This window comes from Pimephales promelas, chromosome 13 (genome assembly GCF_988280905.1).
Source record: "Pimephales promelas chromosome 13, fPimPro1.hap1.1, whole genome shotgun sequence".
In the NCBI taxonomy this organism is placed as follows: domain Eukaryota; kingdom Metazoa; phylum Chordata; class Actinopteri; order Cypriniformes; family Leuciscidae; genus Pimephales; species Pimephales promelas.
In genome coordinates, this window is record NC_142781.1 from 18,729,701 (window position 1) to 18,751,812 (window position 22,112).

Here is a 22,112-nt window from a genome sequence, read left to right on the forward strand (position 1 = left end):
TACCCCTTACGTTTTTTTTTTTTGGGCGAAAAATTAAGTTTCTCCAATCTTCCCAAAACTCTGGATTCTGATAGAGGGCCATGAGACTTAGACCTGAGTGCAAAAATGGAGGCTCTAGCCCCTTCCAGAGCTGAGATATCGAAACTCAAAAATTCGGCCCGAAAAAAAAACGACAGTGGTACCCCTTACGTTTTTTTTTTTTGGGCGAAAAATTAAGTTTCTCCAATCTTCCCAAAACTCTGGATTCTGATAGAGGGCCATGAGACTTAGATCTGAGAGCAAAAATGGAGGCTCTAGCCCCTTCCAGAGCTGAGATATCGAAACTCAAAAATTCGGCCCGAAAAAAAAAACGACAGTGGTACCCCTTACGTTTTTTTTGGGGGGGCCAAAAATTAAGTTTCTCCAATCTTCCCAAAACTCTGGATTCTGATAGAGGGCCATGAGACTTAGACCTGAGTGCAAAAATGGAGGCTCTAGCCCCTTCCAGAGCTGAGATATCGAAACTAAAAAAATTCGGCCCGAAAAAAAAACGACAGTGGTACCCCTTACGTTTTTTTTGGGGGGGCCAAAAATTAAGTTTCTCCAATCTTCCCAAAACTCTGGATTCTGATAGAGGGCCATGAGACTTAGACCTGAGTGCAAAAATGGAGGCTCTAGCCCCTTCCAGAGCTGAGATATCGAAACTAAAAAATTCGGCTCGAAAAAAAAAACGACAGTGGTACCCCTTACGTTTTTTTTGGGGGGGGCGAAAAATTAAGTTTCTCCAATCTTCCCAAAACTCTGGATTCTGATAGAGGGCCATGAGACTTAGACCTGAGTGCAAAAATGGAGGCTCTAGCCCCTTCCAGAGCTGAGATATCGAAACTCAAAAATTCGGCCCGAAAAAAAAAACGACAGTGGTACCCCTTACGTTTTTTTTTTTGGGCGAAAAATTAAGTTTCTCCAATCTTCCCAAAACTCTGGATTCTGATAGAGGGCCATGAGACTTAGACCTGAGTGCAAAAATGGAGGCTCTAGCCCCTTCCAGAGCTGAGATATCGAAACTCAAAAATTCGGCCCGAAAAAAAAAACGACAGTGGTACCCCTTACGGTTTTTTTTTTTGGGCGAAAAATTAAGTTTCTCCAATCTTCCCAAAACTCTGGATTCTGATAGAGGGCCATGAGACTTAGACCTGAGTGCAAAAATGGAGGCTCTAGCCCCTTCCAGAGCTGAGATATCGAAACTCAAAAATTCGGCCCGAAAAAAAAAACGACAGTGGTACCCCTTACGGTTTTTTTTTGGGCGAAAAATTAAGTTTCTCCAATCTTCCCAAAACTCTGTATTCTGATAGAGGGCCATGAGACTTAGACCTGAGTGCAAAAATTGAGGCTCTAGCCCCTTCCAGAGCTGAGATATCGAAACTCAAAAATTCGGCCCGAAAAAAAAACGACAGTGGTACCCCTTACGTTATTTTTTTTTGGGGCGAAAAATTAAGTTTCTCCAATCCTCCCAAAACTCTGGATTCTGATAGAGGGCCATGAGACTTAGACCTGAGTGCAAAAATGGAGGCTCTAGTCCCTTCCAGAGCTGAGATATCGAAACTCAAAAATTCGGCCCGAAAAAAAAAAACGACAGTGGTACCCCTTACGTTTTTTTTTTTTTGGGGTGAAAAATTAAGTTTCTCCAATCTTCTCAAAACTCTGGATTCTGATAGAGGGCCATGAGACTTAGACCTGAGTGCAAAAATTGAGGCTCTAGCCCCTTCCAGAGCTGAGATATCGAAACTCAAAAATTCGACCCGAAAAAAAAAACGACAGTGTTACCCCTGTCGTTTTTTTTTTTTTTTTTTTGCGCGAAAAAATACGTTTCTCCAATCTTCTTGAAACTCTGGATTCTGATAGAGGGCCATGGGACTTAGACCTGAGTGCCAAAATGGAGGCTCTAGACCCTTCCACCGCTGAGATATTGAGATCCTACGTAGCATTTATGCCATTATAAATATCTCAATATCTCAGTGGTGGAAGGGTCTAGAGCCTCCATTTTTACACTCAGGTCTAAGTCCCATGGTCCTCTATCAGAATCAAGAGGTTCAAGAAGATCAGAGAAACTCAAAATTTCGACCCAAAAAAAAAACCGACAGTGTTACTCCTGTCGTGTTTTTTTTTTTTTTTTTGCCCGAAAAAATAAGTTACTCCAACCTTCTTGAAACTCTGGATTCTGATAGAGGGCCATGGGACTTAGACCTGATTGCAAAAATGGAGGCTCTAGACCCTTCCACCGCTGAGATATTGAGATCCCAGGTAGCATTCATGCCATTATAAATATCTCAATATCATAGTATGTAATTGAGACTGCAGTCCCTGCTGCGCTTCCTCAACTGGTCACTAGCCCGGCTATGTCCTCTGCTCCGCGACCCAGGAAGAAGAAGAGGAGGAAGGGAGCCTCTTGTCCACTGTCTCTGTCTCCCCCTGAGCCCGCTACTGCAGGTGCCGTCCATGAGCCCGCTCCAGCAAGCGCCATCCCAGCGCCCGCTACTGCCAGCGCCTTTCCTGAGTCAGCAGCTGGTTTCCCGGTTACAGATTCTGCCTCTGTGAGAGCCGCGGCTGATCAATCTGCAGAAGCAGTCCTGCAAACGGTGTCTGCTCGTAAGAGGATGCCTATCATTGTTGCTGCCGAGACTGTTTTTTTGCCCCCTCATGGGTTTTTGTCTTCCCCTGTTTTCTGTTATAATAAACCCTGTGTGTCAGCATACTGTCTGCATTTGGGTTCATCTGCTCTCCACATAACAATAAGTTTATAATATATGAGCAGAGCAACAGGTGCACTAACACTTCATAACATCAGTAACTCGACAGCACAACCTAGAACAGTTTTCCTTTACGTTTGCAATGTCTGCACAAAGGAGACGGGAAGCTGCTCAAAGACCTCTCCTTTGGAGAACACTGTTGATTTTATACTCGAAAAATAAGTATCACTCCTTAAATATTAATATTACCTCAGAATGAATTGCATTGTTAGTCTATCCCAAAATTTAAACAAAATAATAATATTAAATGCTGACCAATACTTAATTATATTAATTATTTAAGCAATGCATGCATTAATTCATCGACTGTATGACAATTGAGATGTTTCACTGCATTTAGCAATATAAATGTATTCATGCAAAACTATGTCATATGACAACAAATTACATTTTCCTTGTCAGATTAAGTTCAGTATACACTCTAAAAAAAAAGGTTCTTCAGGGGTTCTTTGCGGAGGTCATGGTGCTATATAGCACCACTAAGCCCAGTTCTTCAGTGGTTTTCTGGGGTGGTTAACATGCTTTATGGCACCTCTTATGGTTCTACATAGCACCATATGAAAAGATAAATAGCACTTAAAGTGGTTACCCTATGATTACAAGCCAATGAACCACTTTTAGCGCTACTTAGCACCATTTTTTTAGAGTGTATTTTATATACGGACAACAACAAGAAACATGAATAAATGAGTAACAGAACAAATAAAATTAACCATCACAATAAACAAATGCATATACACTCTCAGAAAAAAAGGTACAAAAGCTGTCACTGGGGCGGTACCTTTTCAAAAGACACACTTTTGTACCTAAAGGGTGCATATCGGTACCTTAATGGTGAAGGTACCAATATGCACTCTTTAGGTACAAAAGTGTACCTTTTGAAAAGGTACCGCCCCAGTGACAGCTTTTGTACCTTTTTTTTCTTAGAGTGTGCAAGTCAACAACACATGAAACAAAGCTTTATTTAAACTGCATGCATGTAGGCGCTGAACACCACATCCTACTGCAACACAGCGGTTCCATTCTGCAGCATTATTCTGATGAATTCACCAGAGGTGACTGTGCCTTCGTCCCAGAGCTTGTTGCTGCACATGCGCTTCACAATCTGAGGCAATAAGCGCAGGTGGAGAGATGGAGGCTCTGGGCTCCTCATCCTCAGTGCTTACACCAGTCTGCAGACAGTTCAGATCCTACAAAAATGCAAAAACATTGCACAAAAGCAGTCATTTTAACAGCACAATGCCCATTGATTTATGTATTAAAAATATCCTTACTTTATATTTCAGTAAAATCCCTAAAACTTGTTTTCCTCAACAAATGCTGCCATCATCTTTCCTTGCAGGTCCTGCTCCTCCACAAAAGCTCTGCAGCAAATGCACAGAAATCAAGACTCAGAAAAGTGTTGTAATTTCTCAGTTTGAAATTACAATAATTCAAATAAACTACAACTATTTCTATCTATCTATTTCATAGATTTTGTTATACATTTCTGTAGTATACTCACTCAAAGCCTTTGATGACAGCATTCAGCATCATGAGCCTCTCCACCGGATAAACACACGTGTTGTCCTGTCCCTGTAACATACAGACAAGATTCACATTACGAGCTCAACACTACATTTACATGCTGAGGTTGATGTGTTAACTCACTTTTTATACAACTTAAATGTTTCTCAATATATCAACACTAATAAGGAACAATTTAAATATATATCATGTTTAGTTACTTTATAGATTTGTTTATTTGTCTAACGTAAATGCTGTTGACAACAGTGAATTATCCTACACAATAGCACACATAACGTTACTCTATCAGAATCCAGAATTTCGAGAAGATCAGAGGAACTTTTTTTTGCACAGAAAAAGTTGACAGGGTTTTGAAAAAGAAATTTTGAGTTTCTCCAATCTTCTAGAAACTCTGGATACTGATAGAGGGCAATGAGACTTAGACCTGAGTGCAAAAACGGAGGCTCTAGACCCTTCCAGAGCTGAGATATGGACATCCCACGTAGCATTCATGCCATTATAAAAATAGTGGGATAAATGCCATTATAAAAATGTGGGATCTCAATATCTCAGCTCTGGAAGGGTCTAGACTCTAGAGTCTCCATTTTGCACTCAAGTCTAAGTCTTATGGCCTTCTATCAGAATCCAGAGTTTCGAGAAAATCAGATAAACTTTTTTTTTTTTTGCACCGAAAAAGTCGACGGGGGTACCCCTTTCATTTTTTTCGGGTTGAAATTTTGAGTTTTTCTGATCTTTTCGAAAATCTGAATACTGATAGAGGGCCATGAGACTTAGACCTGAGTGCAAAAATAGAGGCTCTAGACCAGGGCTATTCAATTAGCATCATTCCAGGGCCAGATTATTAAATCGAAAAGTTGAGGTGGGCCGGTGGGTTTAGCTCATTTATTTAAACATAACAGTATCAATAAGTAAGCTAAAGTAAACCAAAAAAAGTATTGCATTTGCAATGTGGTACCCAACAGTATGCAGACCATAATAAATAACTTTTTACAGCTACAAATATATGAATTATAGAATATCATGTCAATTTGTAAGAATTATTTTATTAAAAATTATTATAGGCTTAAATTAAAATGTACTGACAGTGAGACTTAACCATAAAAAATGCCTAAAAAACTAAAACCATTAAAAAACCATAAAAAATGCCTAAACAGGTAAAAACTATACACACAATGAATTGTATATTACTCTACTCCCTTAATAAATATAATGCAATATGCACTACCGAGTCAAAAGTTTTAGATCGGTAAGATTTTTTATATTTTTAAAAGAAGTCTCTTTACTTTATATTCTTTTTATAGATATTTGTTTCTCATTATTTGGTGACTTTTTCTAGTCTGAGGTACACGTTAGACTGATAAAAAAACACCAAGAGATTTATTTCTTTCATTTTGCCATTTAAATCATTAGTTTTATCCTCATTTTCAAAACTAACCTTCTGGGTTCACGTCTGCAGCATGGTTTCCGGGGGTGTTTAAGAGGACGGGCGGCCTTCCTGTTCCTCATTTTATGCCATCCCAAAGAATTCTGGGTAGTGTAGGCATAGTCCATTTCTCAATGGGAGCAGGGGGTTATTGTTTCATGTTTTATTGTGCTTATGTTCATTGTAAATGTATTTGTTTATTATTCATATTATTTTCCTTGTATAATTAAGGTTGATGTTTTTTGAATATTTTCATTTTAAGTGTAGTTATGTATTATGTGTGTGAACATTATTTAATTTCCCTATTACTGTAAAATGGTTGACCCTTTCAGTATAAAGGAATGTATGTTTGTCTGTGAAAGCAGTTCTGGTGAGGAGGGTCACCATGAGTGAGTTCTGTTTATGTTATTTGATATTCTTTATTTGGAAGTCAATAAAGATTTCACTGACTGCAAGCAGTGTCTCCTGCCTTTGCTCTGGTCATGTCTACACAATAACATAGAATTCAATGTAAATATTCCACATTTTTGCCCAAACCATGCAAATTATTACATTCATGGTAAATGTTTGTAAGGGTGGTGATTAGGGGATTTAGTCTTCTAACTTTGTTCATGTTTCTGCTATTTACCTCATCATAGTGTTGGGAATGTTAAGGCTGTTTCATCCGATTTAAAACTAGTTAAAATCATTGAGTGATTCGTGGTTTGTGACAGAGAGGAGTGTCCGATTGAAACGCTTCTCACTGGATGTCGCAACGCTGTTTCATAATAGTGTCCGGGACCGGGAGTAAACGCAAAGCTCCTTTAAGCTTGCGTTCCGTTATCCACTAGAGACCGTGCTGCCTTGTTCAAAGTAAACTAGTCCAACGACTGAAACCAGCGCAATTTTGTTCTCTATTTGTGACTGACCGAGAAACTGCTTGAGATGATTCAGTGACAGAACGGTCCGAACGAATCCGAATCGTTTCAGACCGTTACGCAAGCGTGTTTGGCCAATGGGCTATATGCACAGCTTCACTACTTCCTAAACTTCAGCCAGCTCCTTGTTTCCTGTCTGCCATTATTGGCCAAATTGATTAATTCAGGTGTGCTTGTCCTCAGTAGTCAAGGCAACAATAATCAGACACACCTGAATTAATCAAGTTTGGCCAATAATGGCAGGCAGGAAACAAGGAGCTGGCTGAAGTTCAGGAAGTAGTGCAGCTGTGCATATAGCCTATTCATGGAAAGGAAATAATCGAACCAACGAATGATTAATATCGCTGGTTCAGTCGACAGAAATACGGGACACATAACTGCTGAAATTTTCGGACTGAAAACGTTTCTCTCAGGTTAGTCGGAGCGCTTATGGTACACACACAGTGCGTATAGTCGTCCAGCTGCAGGCGCCACTACGGCCACGCGCATATCTAACCAAATTTAGCCGCACCACCAGAAAATAGGAGGAGGGAGGTTGGGGTGCCCTCAGGCCGTATGGAGATGATTGGCGGGCTCTAGACCCTTCCAGAGCTGAGATATGGACATCCCACGTAGCATTTATGCCATTATAAAAATAGTTGGATAAATGCTACGTGGGATCTCAATATCTCAGCTCTGGAAGGGTTTCGAGAAGATCAGAGAAACTTTTTTTAAAACAAAAAACGTTGACAGTCGATTTTTTCGAGTCAAAATTTTGAGTTTCTCCAATCTTCTCGAAACTCTGGATACTGATAGAGGGCCATGAGACTTAGACCTGAGTGCAAAAATGGAGGCTCTAGCCCCTTCAAGAGCTGAGATATGGACATCCCACGTAGCATTTAAATACCATTATAAAAATAGTGGGATAAATGCTACGTGGGATCTCAATATCTCAGCTCTGGAAGGGTCTAGAGTCTCCTTTTTTGCACCCAGGTCTAAGTCTCATGACCCTCTATCAGAATCCAGAGTTTCAAGATCAGAGAAACTTTTTTTGCACCGAAAAAGTCGACAGTCGGTTTTTTCGGGTCGAAATTTTGAGTTTCTCTGATCTTCTTGAAACTCTGGATTCTGAACGCATGATTCATGAATGCATTGATTGACTCCTAGGTTTATTTTGTTATGAATAAACAAATGTGCAATATAAAGGAAACACCTTACGATTAAAGTTGTAATTTTATCATGTTTAAGTTTTTGTTCTAAAAAAGAAATATGCACACAGAAAATGACTCTAATATGACCAGATTGATTCGAATATATTTAGTTTGTTACTTGTTTGTTAGAAACACGTTTTGACCTGATGTCTATTGGAATGGACAAAAAAAAAATCACAATGAAAGCAATTATATATATATATATAAAAAAAATCATTTGTTTTCATTTATAGAAACCTCATGAGCTGGGAAAATGTACTTTTATATTTTTCAGAAACTTGAAACATAATTCAGGTCTGAGGGGGTTAAACTAGGTGAAATGCTCCAGAAGTTAAAAAAGGGGGCTGACGTGTCCATTGTAATGGACACAGGGTCTGAATGGGTTAAAGATTAAAAGCATAAAAAAAATATGTTAAAAGTGCTTCATTTTAATAATTGCACAAATGGACTAAAAGTATTTATAAAAGTTATGGCATCTGCCTGCATCCATTTGAATTGTTTTGATATGAAGTGTTAATATTGAATTTGGAATTTGTCAAATACTAAGAATTAAAAAGCAAATGCAACAGTTTTTTTTTTTAAGTAGACTGTTTATTTTTTAAACACACAACATGTGTTTAATTTGTAAAAGGTTTTCCAACTTTTATTTCTGTAAACTTTGTGTTCTACCTTGTAGCGCATATGGAACAATGTGTTATTTACACTGGGATGAATTAAAATGTTTTGTGTATTTGACATTTTTACATTTATTTTTGTTTTGGGCTTTGCAAATACAGTTGATTCAGACAATATCAAATTTGAAAAAAGAGACCTCATAATCCCAAAAATAGCAGCCACCCATCAAGTCATCACAAAGTCTTAGAATCTTAAATCAGTGCATGATGTGCTCAAATCTAGAAATATTTCATACAAAAAAAAAAAAAAAAGATCAGTGATTTACATTCAAGCTCATACAATGATTGACTTTACAGCATTGTGACAAGAGAATTTTTTTTTAGATCACATCCAACTCAACATTAACAACACCAACAAAATATCTCAGTAGTATCATGGCTCTCAAGGGGGAATAAATAGTATAAAATCAATTATATAAATACAACCATTAAAAATATTGCTTGGACAAAAGTGGTGCTGTCATGAGAACGGCTCCATTAATTGATGGTGAGAACAGTTGACGAGGGACTCATGTGGGAGGAGGACCGTTGGTGTAGCGTAACATGGGATGGAAAGAACGGGCAAAATTGTTGGAAAGGGTGCAACTGTAGTCGTTTTCAGAAAGCGGGACCAAGCAGGCCAGAACCAGCAGCAGGAGGAACAGGAGATGCAGAGGGAACGCCGCTCGCAGGACCCGATAGAAAAATGAACGCTGAGGGGACGGCTCACGCTTTGACCTGAAAAATACGTTGGGTTTTTTTTTTACTACTTTTACTACTGCTCTATTTTTCCAAATCATTACTGTGGTACACAAAAAAATACTGGGTATGTGCATTTTTGTGCATGTTTTTATATTCTACACTTTTTTTAAATATATTTCTTAATAAAAAAAAAATGTAAAAAGGCTAAAAACTGAAAATGGTTTTTGTGTTTGTGCGCAACGGTACCGAGAGCATTCTGTGGATTTCCTGTCTCCTGCAGCATCAGCTGTGCTCTCCTGCAAGCACATGTTCACAAATGAAAACTACTCAACCAGATCCTAGCACTCTAAATAATATTTCAATTAAAAGTGCATTATGTGCTCATGAATTATAGTATGACTGAACAGTAACTGCCTTATCTTGGTTCATTGCATTTACTTGTTGACATGATGGGGGAAAAATGTGCTCTTAGATTAAATCATTTTAATGTTTACTGTCATTCAAAAGTTTGAGATTTTTTAAAATGTTTTTAAAGGAAGGCTGCATAAGTAATATTGTGAAATACTACAATTTAACAACTTTTTAAAAGTAATACATTGAATTTCCAGTCACATGCGCCTTCAGAAATCATTCTAATATGCAGACGTAGTGCTCAAGAAACATTTCTTATTATTATTATCAAAGTTGAAAACCGTTGTGATGCTTAATATTTTAGTGAAAATATTTCATAATATTTTTAACAGACTTTTTTTTTAATTATATTTATAATTTTATGTTTTTAGCTTTTTTCAGGATTCTTATTTTTTTACTTTTGATAATTTTAATGTGTCCTTGCTGGAAAAAGTATTAATTTCTTTAGACAAAATCCAAACTTATGAATGATAAAAAAAAAGAAGTCTATTTATGAAGGAGAAGAGAAAAGTGCTTCTGATGGCTTAAAATGTTCAAGGTTTTACTAAATCCTCAAGGTTTGATTAAAATTTAAAACATAAACTGACTATTAATTGACCCTTGATTACCGGAAATCTCCATCTCCTCTTATAGTGAAGCTTTGCAGAAAGTCCCATAGGTATCAGTGCATTTTTCAGCAAAATGTGCTTATAAAGACAGTGTTATTTAAATGGATATTATTAGTTCATGGGTCCAAAGAAGTGTGACACTGTACAACATTTTTTACCAATTGTGAAATAAATGTCCCATCAGTTAGCATCCCTTTTTTTACTCTTGGTTTGTGTAAATGACTAGAGAATGTTTAGCAAAACTCCCTTACCAATCTCTCCTGAATCATCTGGAGATCCTGTTCGACCTGACGTGACAGCAGTCGTAGTTTGCTTCCGATGACGTGGAGTTTTTCCCTGGCTTCATCACTGTCCTCGCCAGCAGCCTCGGGGAGCAGCTCGGAGACGATCTCCTGCAGGGAACTCACTTGCTCCTGCCTGCCCTGCAGCTCCTCAGACAGATCCTGCCACCAGGGGGTGCAAATCAAAAGCTCAGCACACAAGTAACAACACTAACTAGAGATGGTATCCATGCCTGAACAGTCTCAGATGGAGAAGCTGATGTTTTAGCCGGTTTCTCTAGCTTACCTTCAGCGTGTTCCTGTGTTCCTGAAGCATGGAGGGCTGCAGAGAAGGGTCGTCCATGTTCACGGTGTAGCGCCTGCTTTCTGCATGGGCCAGCCACAGCAGAAGAGAGTGGACCATCCCGTGAAACTCCTACATGAGGGCAGATGGTCAGTGATGAGGGTTAAAGTTTCATGTGACATCAAACTCGATAGACGTTCATTCATTCAAACCTTTATTTAATCAGAATAAAAACTCCTTGAGATGAAAAATCTCTTTTACAAGAGTGTCCTGGCAAGTGGCAGCATTGCACGTACAGATAGTTACAGAAACACTGTATCATAAAAAATCTAGGTCATAAACCAAATTAATAAAATCAATTCAACTCCATCAACTGTAGCTCATTTTGTATCTGATTCCATGCTGATGGTGCTGCAAAATTAAAAGCCTTTTTTCCAAAAATAGTGCGGGCTTTAAGGACTGCCAATAAAAACAAATTCTGTGGGCGCAGGTAATATGTCCCTGCAGACCTTGGGATAATGTAAGTGTTCAGATTTGGAGAACCAAGGAGAAAGGAGTCCTAATACTGCCTTATAAATGAAAAGATGCCGAGGGAGAACCATCCGACCCAAGAATACAGTAAACAGAGATGAGTGCGAGATTTTAAGTTTGTGATGAATCTCAAGGATAGATTCAAAAGATAAACAGGACTTAATTCTAAAGAAGAAACCTAACTTCGATTTCAATTTTTTAACCAAATCTTGGACATGCATTGTAAAAGACATGATCGATCAATGGTGATGCCCAAATATCTGTAATGTGACACGTCTTCGATTTCTAAACCAGAAAGTGTACAAATATTTGGGATGCAATTTGTAGTTGATTTTACCAGTTTGTTCTAGTTTTAAAGTAGCCAAATCATTTTGCAAAATGTTAAAAGCAGATTGCAAATTTGTGATTGCTTGACCTAATGTGGGCCAAAACAATAAATAACAGTATCATCAGCATAGAAATGATTGTTTGTATTTTTTTCTATTATTGCAGAGGTTATTTGTATAAATAATAAAAAGAAGAGGCCCAAGGATTGAGCCCTGAGGCACCCCCTATTAAAATCTTTAGAGAAGCAGAAGTAATGCCGTCTAAATGTACACATTGTGTTCTCCCCGATATTGAACCATCCCACCACTGATAGTCCAATAGAGATGAGTCTCTGAAGAAGTATTTTATGGTCCACTGTGTCAAAAGCTTTTGACAAGTCAATAAACTAAACAGTGCTGCTTATTGTCCAAGATATTAACCAGGACATTGACAGCTTTTGAAACAGCTGTTATTGTACTGTGTTGTTTCTTAAATCCAGATTGAAATTCATAGAGAAATTCATATTATTATTAATTAAATAATCTTTGAATTGCATACTGATGAGTGATTCCATTAATTTAGCAAATACTGACAATTTAGAAATAGGACTATAATTATTTATGTTTGCAAGATCACCACCTTTGTGAAGGGGGAGCATTTTAGCAGATTTCCGAATGGCTGGTACTTGATTCATAGCTAAAGAAAGGTTAATTAAAAATGCAACTGGGTTGGCTATCAAATTTTAAAAAATAAGGCTACAATCTGTCTAGACCTGGTGATTTTTTAGGATCTAGATCCGTCAAGGCCTTTCTTACATCTGATACATTTATCGTCTTGAAATAAAATGGTTGTGCTGACAGTAACTGATGAACAGAACAAGAAATGGGAGAGCAGGAAATTGGATTTTGTAGTGTTTCATTAGAGAGCTAGCAGCAATGAAATGATAATTGAAACTATGGAGAATTTTGTTTTTTGTCATCAACAACAATACAAGATGGTATTTCTGAATCTGTTATTGCTTCTGTTAATAATTTAACTGTTTTCCAGAACTTTAGAGGGTTATTTAAATTCATTGATGTTTCAGAAAGGAAAAAAGCGGATTCATAACGGATTTTTACAGTACATAAATTACGTAAACGCCGAATTTTCAACCAGTCAGACTCAAGCTTTGACTTTCTAGCCTGAGCCCAGGCCTGGTTTCGCTCTAGAAGACGGTCAGACAATTCATTACTAAACCAAACATTATTTCCCCATTCACTCTTTGTATTTTGAGTGGGGCATACTGATTTACCAGGCCTGTAAAACCATCATAAAAAAATGTCAATGCTTTCTCAACATCATCAATAAGGCTAATTCTTTCCCAATCAAAATCATACAGATGATGTAAAAAAAACCTTGTAATGAGAACTGCTTCATTGCCCTCTTAAAATTATGCACGGCCTTGTTTTAGGATTTTTTGTGTTCCTTACCAATGCTATAAGACAATGATTGCTTATATCATTTACAAAAACAGAGTATTTGTGAGGGGCATTTGTAAGAATAAGATCAACTATGGAAGATTTTTTTGGATGTTCATTGAGGGTTCTATCACCTGACAGCGTCCTAGGGTATTGCGTAGACTGTCCTCCCATCCCTCAAGGCCTGCACAAGCCTCTGTCCAACGGCGATTCATGTTTCTCAGGCCGTCCTGAAGCTCATGTCCAGTGGACCCCTGCAGCAGCTCTCGCCCACCCAGGTTCAGAGACAGCATCATTGTCTTATAACAGGCGAATGTCTTCTGCATTTCCTGAATAATGAGAAACAAACCAGTGTGTGAAGACAATATTTTTTTCTTTCTAGTCACTGTATTCATTCAGTCTTCACGTGACATCACACCATTGTAGCAGCGCCCTCCGTGAGGGCAAAACAAGGCTTTCCTCCGCAGTCCATGAGTTATTTTGTACCCGGTTTGTACTAAGACATTAAAAGTCAGTATTCAGCTAATTGATGATACAGGCAAGCAGATTTTCCCAGATTATAAAGGCAAAGTGCTAAATTGCTAAAAAAAAATTAGGACGTATATATGATAGTATTAAGGAGTATTAAGACGTATATATGATATACTGAAGTTTATATTTCTTAGTACATTAAGCCACGTTAAAAAAAAATATGTAATGTTCAGTGTTTTAGAATGTCCAGCTGTTTTAGTGATTGTAATACTATGACAGGTGCTGTATTTGGAGAGCTTGTAATGTGTTCACCATCTTTGTTTTTTCTTGATGAAACATGGAAAATTGACAGGCCTGTGCTACTGTTCAATGGATACTTTGCCCCCCAGGTCTTTGCGCCAGTACTGTGACTGACAAAAATGAATAATCTACCATCATCAAAAATATTAATTGCATTTAAGAACATCAATGAAGGTGTATCTGTAATGATTCACATGTGATTAGATGCAGTGTAGTACTGTAACTGTGACACTCACTTTAAGCTGTTTGACCTTCTCTTCTAAAACCTCGACACTGGCAGATGTCTCTGGTTTCTGCAGTCTATCCAGCTCAAGGGTGACACGATCCAGCCAGGAAGTGATGTCATGCAGGTCAGAGGTCAGCTGTTGGGGGTCTCTGGTGCAGCACTGTTCCTTACTCACTGCTTGAGCCTGCAGCAGCTCCCAGCGCTCGATCACTCCTGCGGAGACCATCTAATTATCCCCATTTCCATCTATCCATTTATCCACTGATCCATCCATCCATCTATTCCTCCATTTGTCTAACCAACTCGCTATCCACCAATTCATCCATAAATTTGTTGATCCACCTATCTATCCACCTATCTATCTATCCACCTATCTATCTATCTATCTATCTATCTATCTATCTATCTATCTATCTATCTATCTATCTATCTATCTATCTATCTATCTATCTATCTATCTATCTATCTATCTATCTATCTATCTATCTATCTATCTATCTATCTATCTATCTATCTATCTATCTATCTATCTATCCATCTATCTATCTATCTATCCACCTATCTATCTATCTATCTATCTATCTATCTATCTATCTATCTATCTATCTATCTATCTATCTATCTATCTATCTATCTATCTATCTATCTATCTATCTATCTATCTATCTATCTATCTATCTATCTATCTATCTATCTATCTATCTACCGTCCGTCCGTCCGTCCGTCCATCCATCCATCCATCCATCCATCCATCCATCTATCTATCTATCTATATATATATCTACCCATTTCATTATCCATCCCTTCATGTCCATCAACTACCTACTGTACTCTTTAATTTATCAATTTATCCATCCAGTCACCTATTTACCAATCCATCCATCTACCCATCCACCATTCCTTCATTTATCTACCTATCCATCCATCCATCCATCCATCCATCCATCCATCCATCCATCCATCCATCCATCCATCCATCCATCCATCCATCCATCCATCCATCCATCCATCTATCCATCCATCCATCCATCCACTCATCCAACTATTTATCAATCCTTTTGTTTACCCAACTACCTATCTATATATCCATCCATCCATGAGGTGGCATGAGGCTGTTATTACAATATGTGCTATTGATTTGATAAATAAGTCTTTATGTTTTTATACTTATAAAAAAAAAAAAACAAGCCATCCCCTGTGCATGTGATCTGGATCAGTGCTTGTACCCAACTATTTACGAAGAATTTTGTTACATGATTCACTAGACAAAAAAGGACTAGTACTCAACAGACATCCTCATATCTCTCTGTGTCTGTACCTGACTGTTTGTCTGCAGTGTTGAGAACAGTGAGGCCTTGTTCCTCCTGCTGTTCTTCATCATCCAGGATCATAGAAACCCTCTTCATACTCTTAATGCTGCTGCTGCATTCAGACATCAGCTGGACCTGCAGAGTGCACATACACATCACGCAAGTGCATACGTTTATACTAGCATGGCCTTTCCAGCACTGTGGACCAGTCACATGAAAAAAAACTTTGAATAATCGACTGTACAATCACTCTTCAAGCTGATACTACTTGTGAATCCACATTTATGCTAGCAAAGTCTGCATGCCTAAGAGGACAACATGCAAAATTATGTACTTATAAATGAAAAATGGATAAAAAAGGGTTAAAAAGGAAAGGGTTTATACTTACGTAGCCTTGCTTAAAATGAGTGCTTGTGTGTATAGCTGAGGAGTCGTCCATCTGGAGGGATTGCCTTTCAGGTATGTTTTGAAAGTGCCAATTCTGTCCTGTGAGTGTGTGAGAGAGGGAGAGAGAGATTTAACTCTATGCTCTGCACAGACATTTCATTCGGGCTTTCAAATAGACAAGTAGTGTAAACCAGTCAGAATCAAACATTTGCCTCACGCAGTGCAACACATCTCCTTCGCATAGAGCTGATCAGGTTGTTGTTTGTGGCCTGAGAAATGTTGGTCCACTCCTTAATCAGAATCTACCTCTTCAATGGCTGTGCAAAGTTGGTGGATATTGGAACATGCTGTCGTAAACGCCGATTGAGAGCATCCCAAACATTCTCACTGGGTGACATGTCCGATGAGTATGCTGGCCATGCAAGAACTGGGATATTTTCAGCTTCCAGGAATTGTGTACAGATCCTCGCAACATGGAGCCGTACATTACCATGCAGCAACATGAGGTGATGGTCATGAATGAATGGCACAACAATGGGCCTCAGGATCTCGGCACGGTCTCTCTGTGCCTTCAAAATGCCATCAATATTTCTAAAAATGCACCTTTCTTCGTTGTCCATAACATACACCTGCCCATTCCATAACCCCACCGCCACTCGATCCACAACGTTCACCCACACAACGCCGTACACGCTGTTTGCCATCTGCCCTGTACAGTGAAAACTTGGATTCATCCGTGAAGAGAACACCTCTCCAAAGTGCCAGATGCCATCAATGTGAGCACTTGCCCACTCAAGCCGGTTATGACGACGAACTGCAGTCAGCTCAAGGCCCCCGATGAGGACAACGAGCATGCAGATGAGCTTCCCTTCTTTGGTTATGCAAACCGATTGTTGCAGCAGCTGTCCAGGTGGCTGAATTCAGACGATCTTGGAAGTGAGGTTGGAAACAAACTTCACTTTTGTTCTTAGCAAACAAAGCTCTGTCACCCATTCACCATGCACAATTTGTGTTTTTTTTTTTTAAAGGCAGAGGGGTAAAAACAGGCCATTCAATTCAAAGGGCCAGAGACAGGGTGGAAAATGGTCATTAAACATAAAATATGTTTTACACAAATGTTACTGGCATAAAAAAAAATCAAGTCTAAATAGATTTCAGGATAAAAGTACAACCCATTTAAAAGCAAAAGCATCAAACAAACATTTTTCACATACTGACACACTGGTGGTACATGATGTACGCTTCTCCAGTAATAAGCAAAACTTCAAGAGTGCGCAGTTTAGATTAAATGAGTGTTATTATCTTTTGCATGAGCATGAAAGCTGTGGAGGGGGATGAGCAGGTGCACTGAGCTGTGATGAGCATTGGGGACACAACCTTCTCAAAAACTCCCTGAGATCTGGAATTGCCCAGCTCTCAGCCCTCCCCCCTTAACCAACAGAACCTAATCACAAGCCCAAGTCTTTCATGATAAGAGCACATAGCAGAGCAGGGTGAGGGGAGGACACTTGCATCTTTTGATTTAAGAGAGAGAGAAAATTCTGCACTGAAAGGAAAAAAAAAATACCAGGCCTTTGATGATCCAGCAAACTTAGTCAATGCATAAAAGTATCGACAGTGGTGTGGGAACGGAACAGGATGGAGAGAGAGAGAATAATGTGGAAACGGAATGAGAGGCTGTGAGGTGTGGGACTGGACACATGTGAATGCACCAAACAAAAGGTAATGAGATTTTGTGCACAACTGAATCCAAGTACATGTAAAGGGACATGGAGGCAAAAGATTACATTGTCACCAGAAAATTCAGGGATTTCTGTGACCTCTAAATGTGGAGGGAGAGAAAAGGAATGGCTAAAGCAGCAGTGTAACATGCCAATGGACACACAACTGGAAAAAGTTGCATCTGATTGGCTGTTTTTTTTTTTGTGTGTAATTTCCTGGTGCACAGATTTTTATCAGTCTGCCAGGAAACACTATCAACAGGAACCATTTCAATATAATAAGTCTAATATACTAAGAAAGAACAAGGCACTGGATTTGGCCAATTTTGTATTTACCTGACAGGGCAGAGAAGAATGCAGCATCCTCTTCCTCATCATGTGAAGAAGAGCCACCAACATCTCCGGTGTGGTCCCACTCTAGAGGGATGGAATCCACGCTGACGGGGGTTTCACGGCCTGAGTGCTCCTGAGGCAGTGATAACAAGCACATGGAGGGCTGGCTGGAGGCAGAGGTGCTCTTCTTCTCACTGGACCGCTCTGGCTGCTCCTGCAGTGATTTCAGAGAGAAAACACTATCATTCAAGTCTCTTATGCTCACCAAGTCTGCATTTATTTGATCAAAAACCGACTGAAAAAACTGTTTCTGCTCACTATTTTTGTGGAAACCAGCATTTATTTCAAATAGTTATCCTAAATGTATTTTTATCAATGTAAAGCATTCATTTCTCATCTTACTGACCCCAAACATTTAAATGGTAATATAGCACAAACACACTTTTCAAGGAAACAATTTCACAAAAAGACAGTTGATAGGCTCCAAAGGGCTCGAACTGTATAGAAAATAAATAATACCAGGCGGAGGCTGGTGAGGCGCTGGTGGAATCGGGCCACTCTGCCAAACACCTCTTGACAGTACGTGTGCAGTTCCTCTAACTCATCTTCTATCACAACGGCATCTAGAGGACAGCTCCTCTGAATTAGACCCTCCCCAAACACGATCAGCGCATCGATCTTATTGGTGTTCAGAGTGATCTCCTTCTTAAAACTCTGGAGGGGGAGAGTAACATAGTTCAATTAAATTCATCTAAAATGTACATTTAGTTGTCATTTTATTCATTTGTTCTCATCAACGGACTGATTAACTGAATGAATGAAACACTGTTGACTAACCTTGAGCTGCTTCATTTTGTCTTGAAGATGGATCTCTGAGAAGTGCTCCATGTTTGTCAGCTGGAGGTCAATCTCAGTCAACCAGACAAGAAGGCTCTCACGAGTTCCCTCAAACTCCTCTCTCTGGCTTGTAAAATGCTGAATGAGAAAGAGAGAGGGGGGAAAAAATATTTGAGAGAGGTTTGTATGGGCACTCAGGGAAATAGATTAGATAACATAAAACAAAGTGTGTCAGTGTCCTCACCCTGAGTCTGCGCAGTATTGCAGCCACTCTCCTCTGGAGTGTGTCCCAGCGCAGGTTCCCCTGATGCACCATGGTCCTGAGACTGCTGGCAGCATCAATGCGGTTCTCCAATACCAGTCGCCTGTACTGGTTATTAATGATCTCCAGCTGGGGCAGGCTCTCATGTACCTGCCTTTGAGAGCCCTAAAACAAGAAACCAAACACTTCTAACTATAACCATAAAAACTAACATGTGTGTTTACTTTTCAACATTAGAAACCTTTCACAATATAGAAATTTAAACATTACTAAACATTCAGTAAATTGCAAGACATGCAATACATGATTGTTTGAGGGATCTGATATTCTCCTAATAACAGATCATGTTCCTAAAACAGCAGAAATAAACATTTGAGATTCACTAAATGACGTATATATAATGGTTCTGTAGCACAACTATTGTAAGGCTCTAAGTTGAGCATTTTGTTGGAATCAAACCTCATATTTCTGGAGTTCCTCTTTGGCATCAATGTACAGGACGTCTGATGAATTGGGTTCAGCAGCGGAGCGCTCAGCTACGTTCAACCAGTCCTCGAATGAAGAATAATCCTCCTGAAATTTACACCACAGTCTCCAAGTCTCCTCAATCCTGCAAAAGTGATTAAAAACAAATAGTCATTTATTTCAATTTTATATTTACGCAAAACATAAAATAACTATTTAATATTTTATTTATTTGGTAATTATTATTATTTTATGGCATAATTATATATTATGTTACACACATATATATATATATATATATATATATATATATATATATATATATATATATATATACCAAATTCAGTTATATAATAATGATATAACTTATCGAAAGTATTTAAAAAGTATTTAGAAAGTATTTTATATAGAAAAAAGTATATAGAAAGTATTTAAAATGTACATTAAAGTACAAATAGTGTGTGTGTGTGTATGTACTTCTATCAAGCCAATAGAACATTTACAGCTATCCCAGACACAGTAGGTGAATCAGAAAGCAGTGTCTTAATCTGGATCGAGAGTGAACTGAGATTTCCTTCCCATTAAGAGATGCAACAGACTAAATATCTGTAAGCAGTTTAGAGTCATCTGGGTAAATGGCCATCCTGTACCTCAGCTTCCTTTCCAGAGACATGGAGCAGATATTTCTCCAGCGCTGGTCCAAGCGCTGCGTGGTGTGCTGGATTGAGTCATTCTCTCCATCGCTGCTGCAGGCGTCCTCATCGTGCAGAAGCACATCACACAGGGTGAGCAGAGACGCCACCCTCTCAGTGTGTAGCTCAATGTCACGCTGCAGGTCCTAAACGCACATATAAGCACATATGTTCGATTTCTTTCACCTGTTTATGCATTTTATATAAATATATATATATATATATATATATATTGATATATACATTGTTTAAGGATATTTAGGTATTATTTATACTGATTGAACCAGGATCTTGTGTTATATATTTTTAAAATTTCATTTGCTGACCTGTTGCTCTGCCAGTCTCTTCTGGATCTCATCACTATGGCAGATACTGTAATGAATGGGTTTGGCCAGCTCAGCCTCAATGCGAGTGAGCCAAGAGCGAAGGTTATTCATGTTCTTATCCAACTGCTGTACTGTCACCAGAGTTTCTGTCAGCTTTTTCACCCTGAGAGAGATAGCGGTAGCAGCATATTCATTAAGATCATTTTGGAAAATGATGTAATACCTATAAACATACTTGAAAGTTTTGATGAAAACCAGATTTCGTCCAAAAGTCCTACATAATCTCTCCAGTAGATAAAAAAAGTATTTTCTGTAAAAACAAATATTGTGTGTCATATTCTTTTAAGAAGAAAAACTACTAACCCTACAATAAATCAGTCAAATAAATGTTTTCTTTGGTATCGGAGACTGTAGTTTGGCAGGAATCTAGAAATACAATCATGTCAAAGTTCAACACGCTCTACTTGGCCACTTGGTCTGATAACCCCGGTCAGATCACCGTGAAACCCAGACAAAGGTTGTTGGTCACATAGGGATTAGACAGAACCATTTAAGTGTGACAGTGTGAAGCTTCTGGTTACGTTGTTTGAGTGACCGCGTGACCTCTCAAACTGTCTGAACGGCCATACCTGCAGATGGCCGGCTGTGCTTATAGCGTGCCTGAGTACATACTGTCCATTTAGCACCATTGTGCCCCTGTTCATAAGAGCTAATATGAGGTGACAGACCATTGGCCCCCACAACCCCCTCCACCCAATCTGAGCTATACAGAGGGACTAGAACAGACTACAGAAGCCCGAACACGCCATATGGCAAAGCCGAAACAAACAACACTAGTAAGGGCTACGTTAATTCCCTCTTCCTTCCAATATTAGCACCATCTGGCTGCTTCAGAGCACGTCACACCACAGCAGGACTAACCTATTACATGAGAGGTTCTTGACGTCACAAACAATATGAGATGAATCAGTTCTTTCCTGTTTGCTTAGGAGCACATGATTCATACACTCAGTATGTACAAATGAGCATTTTACTGGTTCAGTAGATTATGCTTCTTTGGCAGCACTGTCTTGCTCATTACCAGAGATGCCTGAGTGCCCAGAATACTCCAACTTAAATTTATTTCATCAGTCAATTGCCATTTTCCAAAGAATGATTATGAGAGCAAATGTGCCAGCTGTGGTAACTATTGCCATCACTGAAGATCATGTAAAATGCTGAAGGAATTATTGAGTACATGCAGACTCAAGACCATTGATCAACTAAAATAAAAAAAAAATATATACACATGTAAACATTGTAACAGCATCAGTGTTATTTTAATATTATTTATATACAATTATAATATTTATTCATGGTGAATTGGCTTTTTAGATTTTTTTTATTTTAATTTATTTTAGTTGAAGTTTTAAGAAATTTATATATATATATATACAGTATATATATATATATTTATATATATATGTGTGTGTGTGTGTGTGTGTGTGTGTGTGTGTGTGTATTAACAGTTTCAATCACTTTTATTTAAGTTTTAGTGATCTTAATACTCCATATATGAAAAGAATCCTTTTTTTGGGATGCATTGCAATATAGAATAGTTTTTTTTCTCAACATCAAGATTTTTTTCATGGAAATTGTTGTTTAAGCATTGACCCCATTCTGATTGCCATTTATTTTTGGTGTATGCATTTTTAATGTTGGTCTCAG

The 22,112-nt window shown here is 38.5% G+C and overlaps 1 protein-coding gene and 1 long non-coding RNA gene across 3 annotated transcripts in view; both read right to left on the reverse strand.

Annotated features, from left to right (window-relative positions):
* Positions 1-3,693: 3,693 nt before the first annotated feature.
* Positions 3,694-5,784, reverse strand: LOC148976842 (uncharacterized). The gene is made up of 4 exons (XR_016145920.1): positions 5,749-5,784; positions 4,291-4,361; positions 4,061-4,150; positions 3,694-3,976 (listed from the first exon to the last, which is right to left on the reverse strand). It is a non-coding gene; the product is annotated as an uncharacterized LOC148976842 (long non-coding RNA).
* Positions 5,785-8,427: 2,643 nt separating this feature from the next.
* The window catches only part of syne2a (spectrin repeat containing, nuclear envelope 2a), a 92,678-nt gene continuing 78,993 nt past the window's right edge, over positions 8,428-22,112 (reverse strand). For both annotated transcript variants that reach the window (XM_039692602.2, XM_089118562.1), the window contains 15 exons: positions 20,406-20,568; positions 20,038-20,225; positions 19,382-19,532; positions 18,905-19,087; positions 18,661-18,798; positions 18,343-18,537; positions 17,827-18,037; positions 15,771-15,868; positions 15,391-15,517; positions 14,083-14,285; positions 13,210-13,404; positions 10,785-10,913; positions 10,469-10,660; positions 9,445-9,494; positions 8,428-9,234 (listed from right to left, as the gene is read on the reverse strand). In XM_039692602.2, coding sequence (XP_039548536.2) covers positions 9,027-9,234; positions 9,445-9,494; positions 10,469-10,660; positions 10,785-10,913; positions 13,210-13,404; positions 14,083-14,285; positions 15,391-15,517; positions 15,771-15,868; positions 17,827-18,037; positions 18,343-18,537; positions 18,661-18,798; positions 18,905-19,087; positions 19,382-19,532; positions 20,038-20,225; positions 20,406-20,568 — 2,431 coding nt within the window. In that variant the 3' untranslated portion in view covers positions 8,428-9,026. The remainder of the gene's footprint in view (positions 9,235-9,444; positions 9,495-10,468; positions 10,661-10,784; positions 10,914-13,209; positions 13,405-14,082; positions 14,286-15,390; positions 15,518-15,770; positions 15,869-17,826; positions 18,038-18,342; positions 18,538-18,660; positions 18,799-18,904; positions 19,088-19,381; positions 19,533-20,037; positions 20,226-20,405; positions 20,569-22,112) is intronic.